The 10,303-nt window shown below is 37.3% G+C and overlaps 2 protein-coding genes across 7 annotated transcripts in view; both read right to left on the bottom strand.

Annotated features, from left to right (window-relative positions):
• The window catches only part of LOC127963955 (microtubule-associated protein RP/EB family member 1-like), an 82,543-nt gene that overhangs the window by 3,172 nt on the left and 69,068 nt on the right, over positions 1–10,303 (bottom strand). The gene's annotated exons all lie outside the window — the stretch shown is intronic.
• Positions 1,325–7,841, bottom strand: LOC127963957 (eukaryotic translation initiation factor 4E type 3). The gene is made up of 7 exons (XM_052564068.1): positions 7,490–7,841; positions 6,275–6,347; positions 5,862–5,956; positions 3,752–3,812; positions 3,527–3,593; positions 3,285–3,440; positions 1,325–3,116 (listed from the first exon to the last, which is right to left on the bottom strand). Exons 1-7 carry the CDS (start codon positions 7,663–7,665, stop codon positions 3,070–3,072), a joined length of 675 nt encoding a protein of 224 aa, XP_052420028.1. The 5' UTR covers positions 7,666–7,841; the 3' UTR covers positions 1,325–3,069.

Here is a 10,303-nt window from a genome sequence, read left to right as displayed (position 1 = left end):
ACAAATAATGATTAATACATTTTTATTTTAAGCCTAAATGTATGATTGGGCAACTGCAAAAGTGCATTTAAGTTACTTGATTAACTTCCAAAGACATACATACACATATATACACACACATACATACATATATATCAGTTCAATAATGTATGTATTTGTAGATTGTATGTATTTATGTGCAGTATGATGTCTCTTTTAGTACATGCTGTGTGGTTAATATTTGTTTTATAATCGGTTTAATAATGAAAAAGTAATAAAAAAAACTGTGGGGTTTTGGAGGTTAGACGTGATTTACGACGGACTGTGTCTTGTACAGAAGTTACTCTGGCTTTTTTGTTATCCACATGAACTGAACCAAAGGCACATGTTAGCCAGCTAACACTCCCATAATGGGTTTAAATGGGATGCTGCGCAAATTACTAAGTGTAACGAAAGCCACAGACTTCGTTCAAGGTAAATGACATGTTATAAAACACTAGATAAATGGCGATAAAAGTGTGGCTTTGAATTAGCTGCTCCTCCTGTCTGCTCCCCAGTGCTGCCGTTAGTTCTGATAAGGCTAATAACTAGCAAATCAACCTCGCAATGTAAATTAAGAATAAGCAGAGAAGGCAACTTGATAAAAAAGAATAAACTTACCGGGGATGAAGTGGTTTCTCAACAGACAGAAATGAAAAGTTTAACAGCGACCCTGGAAGGAACTTTTGCGAGCTGAAATGTGCGGTACGTCGGTCTCCCATGAAGCTCGCGCAGACGCGCGCTGGCCGCCACACACCGCCGCGTGCTGCACAATGTAAACAAGTGTATTCTTCCGCGATGCGCGTCCCAGGGACTACTTCACGGACCACGCGACTGGAATTCGCATGCATACGGCACCGTTTACAGCAAGCGTCGGATTGTAAACGATAAACAAGATTAATTTGATAAATTTAGTTATGTCAAAACCGAGTTTTTAAGGTGAGTTTGAGAGCAGAGTAGCTGTTGGGGCGTGACGTCACGTCCACCTGCTGAGAACTGTAGTGCGTCGTCGCTAAAGACGCGAGAAAAAATTATGTTGCGCACTAGACCTGATATGATTTATTCCATGAGTGATTAATCAATATCATATTAAAAACGAGCTAGCGGGAAAAATATGTGGAGCTAATCTGGTGAAATGTGAATTAAATAAAAGGTATTGGAGATGAAGACAAGTGAAGACATTAAAGATTGCGTTTAAAGGTTGTGCAGCGCCACCTAGTGGTTACTACATTAGTATGTTATATCATAAATGCATGCAGTTGAAATGAGACATTTTTTTTTTTTTTAAATAACTGCAGTAGTCGAATTTCGAATTCTGCTTTGTATTTATTCAATATTTCAAAACCTATAAGCAAAAGAAAAGAAAAAATAATAATAATGTAACCGATTAAATACATAGAGATAAACAAAACATCCTGTGAGTGAAGCCCCGGTAGAACTCAAGGCACCATTCCAGAAGATTGACAATCAGTTTGAGGTTTCAGATCCTGATTGGGAGTTTGGAAAACCGACACAAATGCTCCTAAAAATACACTCAATAATCCACGTCAGTACTTGCATCTCATCGAGAGATCAGTGATAGGTAGGAAAAGGCTGAAATAAGGTCAGCTGCATGTACAGGATGTTTTGCACATCCCTGCCCACATGAAGGACAAAATCATAATTGTGCTTTTTAGTGCATTAAAGGGCCTGATTCCTGATTCAGTTCATTTTGGGCTTGAAGTTTCAGTCTTGACGAACCTAAATAAAATCACAGCAGTAAGTGAGCTAATGCAAAAAACACATCAGTAAAGACGAACACGAGAAACATGATTTTAACTCTCTCTATGCAAGTCCAGAAAGACACAGACAGGTGCAGATCTCAGACGATGAGGAATTATAACACCGGGAAACAGAAAGGAAATCTCTTTGGTACTGAAAAACTAAAAAATATATGCTCTGATGATTACACAGGTCATTTTCAGTTTCATAATTTGACAATATCTACACTAGCTCCCCTCCACTCAGAAGTTTTCCAACATAACCATCCATCCAAACGCAAAACAAACTACAACAATAACAAGACACAGTGTGATTACAGTGAATAAAAAGGCAGTTAGAAGCAAAGGCATAAGTTAATAAAAATAGACTTAATGATTTCAGACAATGAAAATACGAAGCATTTGGACTATTCTCACAAAGACGAGACACTAAGCACCTACAGCAACACAGAGAACAAAACGAAGGATATCGACCACGAGGCAATACCCGAAAAAGAAAGTTCACCAGTGCTTTGGCGCCATTCTAAAACAGCTTTGACTTACATAAAATACTACAGGAGGAGGTCTGGATACAGTTTTCTAAATCATAAAAGCAAAGCCGTTTGCAAGATGCAAGGATTTACCCTCATGTGATTAATACAGGATTATTTATTTTAATTTACGTAAATATCAAATTTAGGGTGAAAACGTGAAATTGCATATGCATTTTGCTGTATACTTAAGGTTATAACCAAGGCTGTTACACCCACTTACATTTGCTCTGAAAATCATTAATAACCTCCAAGCCAAAGAGTTTTTTTCCAAAGAGAAATGTGCAATACTTTTGCATAAAAGAGTTCCCAGAAGCAGATTAAGCTTAGCCTTAGACCTTTTTTTTTGACCATTTAAGGAAAAACAGCCCTAAAAAGTTTGATCCTAATGGATTTCTAACGCAATGAGTATATACTTTGACAAGCAGCAACTGTCACTGGACTGCACATTTGATCAATAAACCTAGAAATGTGGGGGCATTGCTCAATCGTGCTTTATATTACATATGCTACTGGCTATGTGAGCTTTATTGATATTGCCTAAATATCTGTTATGAGAAAACTCCTTATGAAAAGCATGGAGGGATTATCTGCAATGCTTTACAGCTTAAAAACAGGGCTGTATCGTTCCCTAAGTGATATGAAACGACCGCAAAACCAAAGTGTTCTGTTCGCCCAGGAGGGATTCTTTCTCCGTTTTCAGTCCATTTTCTAGGATCAGTCCAAAAACAGGGAAAACTGCGGTGAATGTACAAAGCTTGCTAATGTCTTGAGCGACCACCTTCAAATGCATGGTGCTCCTCGTGTGCTGAAAAAAACAAATTGGAATCAGTCATTAACAATTCTATGATGTCTTTGCACTTAAAATGTGTTAAATTACTTCTACCAAACCTATAAATACAATTAATTTAATGTATGACACTGTATCAAGCCATTAGGGTTTGCAGTGAGAATTATGTAAACTGCTGACACTTACGTTTATAAAATACTGCTTTAAAAGATATCTGTGGAAGAAGTTCGTAGATTCTTCCTAAAACGTTGGCCTCGTTGGCAAAAGAGGCGTTTCCATTCCAGACCTGAACCACATCTTCTCGTTCTCGCACACTGACACTTACTCCTACCACCTCGTCCTCTAAAAGACAAACAGAGATTTAATTATTTATTTAAATGTTATCAATAAAATAAACTTAATTTCATAGAACATGTTTCTGTGCTCACCTGATGCACAGTAATCTGTGAACTGTTCACCAATTGTAGCCAATAGCAGCTCCTTCCACACAGCTAACTGGTAGAAAAAAAAAAAAATATGGACAGATATGGACAAATTATATTTTGGCAGTGAAAGCACATAGCAGAATGTATAGGGAAATGCAGAATTTGTGTATGTATTTAACATATTTACATTATGCAGTCAGTCTACAAGTCAAAGTGTAGCAGACTTACTGTGCTCTCCTTTGGCACTTTCATTTTCCAAACACCTCCCTTGGCATTGCTTTCCTCTTCCCTGTGTAGACAGATACAAAATATTTTTAAACAAAATGGTTTATATTAATAGCCCCAAAGCATTTCCCAAGCTAAAGACAGATCCACATTCCAGTTAAAAGGTTTGTGGACATAAGATTTAGCTTTTAAAGGAAGTGTCTTATGCTCAGAAAGGCTGCATTTATTTGATCAGAAACACCGTAAAATAACTAACTTAAAATAACTTTTCTATTTGAATATATTTTCAAATGCAATGTATTTCTGTGATGCAAAGCTGAATTTTCAGCATCATTACTCCAGTCTTCAGTGTCTCATGATAGATGACAGATATCTTTGCTGCTTAAGAAAAATTTTTATTAACAGTTTAAATGAAACAGAGTTGCTCAGGATTTTTTGATGAATACAAAGTCTGAAAGAGCAGCATTTATTTGAAATAGAAGTTTTGTAACATTATACAGGTGCTTCTCAATAAATTAGAATGTCGAGGAAAAGTTCATTTCAGTAATTCAACTCAAATTGTGAAACTCGTGTATTAAATAAATTCAGTGCACACAGACTGAAGTAGTTGGTTCTTTTAATTGTGATGATTTTGGCTCAAATTTAACAAAAACCCACCAATTCACTATCTCAACAGATAAGAATACTTCATAAGACCAATAAAAATATAAACACTTTTAGAGAATTGTTGTCCTTCTGGAAAGTATTTTCATTTACTGTACATGTACTCAATACTTGGTAGGGGCTCCTTTTGCTTTAATGACTGCCTCAGTTCGGCGTGGCATGGAGGTGATCAGTTTGTGGCACTGCTGAGGTGGTCTGGAAGCCCAGGTTTCTTTGACAGTGGCCTTCAGCTCATTTGCAGTTTTTGGTCTCTTGTTTCTCATTTACCTCTTGACAATACCTCATAGTTTCTCCACGGGGTTCAGGTCTGGTGAGTTTGTTGGCCAGTCAAGCACACCAACACCATGGTCATTTAAACAAATTTTGGTGCTTTTGGCAGTGTGGGCAGGTGCCAAATCCTGCTGGAAAATGAAATCAGCATCTTCAAAAAACTGGTCAGCAGAAGGAAGCATGAAGTGCTCCAAGATTTCTTGGTAAACGGGTGCAGTGACTTTGGTCCATTGTGTGAAAACCAACACCAGCAGATGACACTGCACCCCAAATCATCACAGACTGTGGAAACAGTCCAAACTTAACACTGGACTTCAAGCAACTTGGGCTATGAGCTTCTCCACCTTCCTCCAGACTCTAGGAAATTGGTTTCCAAATGAAATACAAAACTTGCTCTCATCTGAAATGAATTTGAACCACTGGGCAACAGTCCAGTTCTTCTTCTCCTTAGCCCAGGTAAGATGCCTCTGATGTTGTCTGTGGTTCAGGAGCGGCTAAACAAGGGGAATACGACAACTGGAGCCAAATTCCTTAACACATCTGTAAGCCTTGACCCCAGCATCAGTCCATTCCTTGTGAAGTTCACTTAAATTCTTGAATCCAGTTGGCCTGACAATCCCCAGAAGGCTGCAGTTCTCTCGGCTGGTTGTGCATCATTTTGTTCCACACTTTTTTGTTCCACTCAACTTTCTGTTAACATGCTTGGATACAGCACTCTGTGAACAGCCAGCTTATCGGCAGTTAATTTTTGTGACTTACCCTCCTTGTGAAGGGTGTCAATGATTGTCAGAGACCATTTTGAAGGCCCTGGAAACCTTTGCAGGTGTTTCGAGTTGATTAGCTGATTGGCATGTCATCATATTCTAATTTGTTCAGATAGTGAATTGGTGGGTTTTTGTTAAATGTGAGCCAAAATTATCACAATTAAAAGAACCAAATACTTAAACTACTTCAGTCTGTGTGCACTGAATTTATTTAATACACGAGTTTCACAATTTGAGTTGAATTACAGAAATAAATTAACTTTTCCTCGACATTCTAATTTATTGAGAAGCACCTGTAAATGTCTTTACACACAATTGTGATCAATTCAATGCATCACTGTTGATAACAAGTTATAATTTCTTTTAACAATAAAAAATAAAAAAGAACAAATAACGTGAATTGGCTGAAGACTCACCACAGTGGTCTTCTTTCTCCTCGCATTAAGTGGTAGCTACACCTCAGAGGGAGGCAGGACACAGGAGGAATGTTGTTGTACACACTCCAGAAACTCTTTATGTTATGAAAAACAGGTGATCCATAATATATCAGCAACAATATATTCCCCAACTGCAATGGTAAACTTTTTTTTCTGCTGCCTTACAAAACTATTTAACACTATTACTGTCCATTACAATATTTTGGTGCCTAATTTCATTTAAGTCATATACAAATCTAAATGTATGCTATAATGAATTGGAAAGATGCATTTAATTCAATTAAAATGAATAAATCTTGATTAATATATCAAAGGACTAGTTTTTCAGGTTGATCAAGCAAAACATAAAATTCTAATTACAAAATGACTTCTAATAAAAGTGCAACACCTACCTGTACAGTGTGGACAGTGTATATCTTTTTGAGATTTGATTCACACTCTGCTGCCGTTGTACCTGGTAATGACCTTAAATATATAAAGAATTAAAAATAATTACAAAATGCACACTAATAAATAGATTTAAAAGAATAATTCACTTAAAACTTTAAATTCTGCCATCATTTACACACCCTTGTGTCATTCCAAACCTGTATGGCTCTCTGTCTTCCGAGGAACAAAGGTGAATTTCTTAGTAATATAAATCAAAATAGTGGCTAAGATAATGAAAGTGAATGTGAACTGTTGCTTAAAGCTTCAAAATTACAAATGATTGCTTGAAGTGCTGTCTTTTTTGTCATTTTGAAGCTTGACAGCTTCATATCATGTGATTAAAAACAATCTAGACATTCTTCAGAAATTCCCCTTTTGTGTTCCATGAGCAAAGGAATATCATAATTTTTGTAATGACATGAGGGTGAGTAAATAAAGACAGATTTTTAGCTGAACTATACCTTTGAACAAGACATCTCTACACTATGCTAAACTTGGCACATCATCCATATCTGTATCATAAACCATAGATTCATAGGGGTGTTATCTCCGTCTTATGTCAAGTGCTATTCAGTGCTTGTGATAGTCCCATAGGACACAGAACACAAGCATTTCACAATCCTTATGGCAACCAAATGTCAGTTTGATTGTAAAACAGGACTTCAACCCTTTGAGAACCATTGCCAAAAACTGCAGAGAAGATTTTAAGGAAGAGAACCTTAAGGAAAAGTCCTATGCAAATGAACAAGCAACTTAAAAGTGGTCACTTATTCTTCACTAACAGTGTCCTACATTTTAAAAACACCGACAAAACTTAAATTGGCTAGTGACAAAGCCTTGATGTACACCTTTGCCATATTACTCTGCTGAGTTACAGAGCTCCAGAAACAACATGCAATCTGATATTAAATAACAACCATGACCTACAGGTGACTCGACCTACTTTACTAAGTTATTATATCAGCTATGCGTTATGACACTCTTAAAGCTTACAAACACTTAATAGAAGAACCTGAACCATCTACTATTGTTAGCGGTGCTCGTTTAGAAACTGAAAATAGTAAGGTTGGTTAGCTATATAAAAAAAAGAGAAATACCAATCTTGGGCCTTTGTTGTCAGGCTCGTGGATATAGAAAGTGGAATCCTTATTAACAGTAATATAGCAAAATCAGCCTACCGATCCAGCCAGAAGGTCCACGGGGAGTGCAGCGGCAGCGAGGTGCCGTCCTCGATGTGGTTGGTGATGTTTTCCAGCTCTCTCTCGTCGATGTGGATGTCGTTTTCCGTAGAGTTCACAGGGCTGCTTTGTCTCGCCGTGTTCAGCTGCAGGTTTGGGGTTGCAGGAACCGCCATTTTTGCTTTATTGCCACTAATCGATGTCTGAGCGTTTTGCCGGGAGATCTATAATAATCTCCACATCCAAAAATAGGCAGATTATTGATGCTGACTCATTTGCCGATCGGCCGGCTGGACTTGCCGCGTCACCGCACAACAACAACAACAGAGTCGGACTGGAGAGGGTGACGTCAGACGCAGCGCGCCCCGTCTCACCGCACTTCAATATAAAAGCATTCAGACGCACTCTTAAAACAAGTGGTGTCAATTTCAAAGGTTTGAGATTTTAATCAGGCAAACCACTGGTAAGAAACCAATCTGTTATCTAGCTGATTCATCTGATGGCGTTGGCTTGTAGGCCATTTCGTATCGGCGTCAAACTGTGTTGATATTTTTAACAAAACTTGAAATAAGTCAAAATAAAATAAAATCTGAATAATAGATGAAAAACTTTTTAATTGACAATTGAAATTTACTAACTAAAATCAGTGAATGATATCTTGGCAGTGAAGTATAAGTTAAACTGAAATAAAAAAGGTTACAATTAAATAGAAATATGCAGTCTGTTTAATCCTTAAAATGTCAAAAGTGCACAAAATTACTAAAATAAAATTAAAATAGATTAATGCCAAATAGATATGTAAGAAATTGTAAAAGTGCATAAATTACTACTATTAAATATAAGTAACCATTTTGATTATTATAAGTTATTTTGACTTTGCTTTTCAATTTTTATTATTATGTATTTAATTTTAATATATTGAAGTATAAGATTATGATTAGGGAGGTAAAGTTGATATTTGGAGTATGATAAAAACCAATGACCAGTTCAGACCAGCTAGAAACCAGCTATGTTCCTAAACACAACTAAAACCAGAGGGTGGATAGGATATGTTACTGTATCAACATCCTTTGTTTGCCGTCTGATTTAAGGGGTTGGGATTGAGACATACAAAAATCCATTGATGTTCCAGTAATTAATGCAACAACAAGAGATGTTGATCGAAGAGTATATGTCTTATCTAAATCACACTAGGAAGGTTTGCTAAAATTGTAGTAGATTCAGTGGATATCTAATAAACAATTAGTGAACGTGTCAAAGAGCTTGTGATTACAAAACCAATTCCAAAAAAGTTGGGACACTGTACAAATTGTGAGTAAAAAAGGAATGGAATAATTTGCAAATCTCATAAACTTATATTTTATTCACAATAGAATATAGATAGCATATCAAATGTTGAAAGTGAGACATTTTGAAATGTCATGCCAAATACTGTCTCATTTTGGTTTGGATTTCATGAGAGCTACACATTCCGAAAAAGTTGGGACAGGTAGCAATAAGTGGCCGAAAAAGTTAAATGTACATGTAAGGAACAGCTGGAGGACCAATTTGCAACTTGTTAGGTCAACTGGCAACATGATAGGGTATAAAAAGAGCCTTTCAGAGTGGCAGTGTCTCTCAGAAGTCAAGATGGGCAGAGGATCACCAATTCCCCCAATGCTGCAATGAAAAATAGTGCAGCAATATCAGAAAGGAGTTTCTCAGAGAAAAATTGCAAAGAGTTTGAAGTTATCCTCATCTACAGTGCATAATATCATCCAAAGATTCAGATAATCTGAAATCTCTTTGCGTAAGGGTCAAGGCCAGAAAACCATCCTGAATGCCCGTGATCTTCGGGCCCTTAGACGGCACTGCATCACATACAGGAATGATACTGTAATGGAAATCACAACATGGACTCAGGAATACTTCCAGAAAACATTGTCGGTGAACACAATCCACCGTGCCATTCGCCGTTGCCAGCTAAATCTCTATAGGTAAAAAAATATAGGTAAAAAAAAATCTAAACATGATAAAGAAGCGCAGGTGTTTTCTCTGGGCCAAAGCTCTGTGGTCAGATTAATCAAAATTTGAAGTTCTTTTTGGAAAACTGGGATGCCATGTCATCCGGACTAAAGAGGACAAGGACAACCCAAGTTGTTATCAGCGCTCAGTTCAGAAGCCTGCATCTCTGACTGTATGGGGTTGCATGAGTGCATGTGTCATGGGCAGCTTACACATCTGGAAAGATGAGCACCATCAATGCAGAAAGGTATATCCAAGTTCTAGAACAACATATGCTTCCATCCAGACGTCGTCTCTTTCAGGGAAGACCTTGCATTTTCCAACATGACAATGCCAGACCACATACTACATCAGTTACAACATCATGGCTGCGTAGAAGAAGGATCCGGGGACTGAAATGACCTGCCTGCAGTCCAGATCTTTCACCCATAGAAAACATTTGGCGCATCATAAAGAGGAAGATGTGACAAAGAAGACCTAAGACAGTTGAGCAACTAGAAGCCTGTATTAGGCAAGAATGGGGCAACATTCCTATTCCTGAACTTGAGCAACTTGTCTCCTCAGTCCCCAGACGTTTGCAGACTGTTATAAAAAGAAGAGGGGATGCCACACAGTGGTGAACATGGCCTTGTTCTTTGAGATGTGTTGATGCCATGAAATTTAAAATCAGTTTAAACATTTAATATGTCATCTATGTTGTATTCCGAATAAAATATTGAAAATATAAAAATTCCACATCATTGCATTCTGTTTTTATTCACAATTTGTACAGTGTCCCAACTTATTTGGAATCGGGTTTATATATATGCA

The sequence above is a fragment of the Carassius gibelio genome, chromosome B8 (assembly GCF_023724105.1).
Source record: "Carassius gibelio isolate Cgi1373 ecotype wild population from Czech Republic chromosome B8, carGib1.2-hapl.c, whole genome shotgun sequence".
Classification (NCBI taxonomy): domain Eukaryota; kingdom Metazoa; phylum Chordata; class Actinopteri; order Cypriniformes; family Cyprinidae; genus Carassius; species Carassius gibelio.
This window is presented reverse-complemented; position numbering and strand designations above follow the sequence as displayed.

What these genes read in the sequence shown, in the direction of transcription:
- LOC127963957 (XM_052564068.1), bottom strand. Translation starts at nt 7,665, where the DNA reads ATGGCGGTTCCTGCAACCCCAAACCTGCAGCTGAACACGGCGAGACAA. An exon ending in CACAGATTACTGTGCATCAG is followed by an intron (nt 3,441 to 3,526) that starts GTGAGCACAGAA and finishes TTTGTCTTTTAG; the next exon opens with AGGACGAGGTGGTAGGAGTA. An exon ending in TAAAGCAGTATTTTATAAAC is followed by an intron (nt 3,117 to 3,284) that starts GTAAGTGTCAGC and finishes TGTTTTTTTCAG; the next exon opens with CACACGAGGAGCACCATGCA.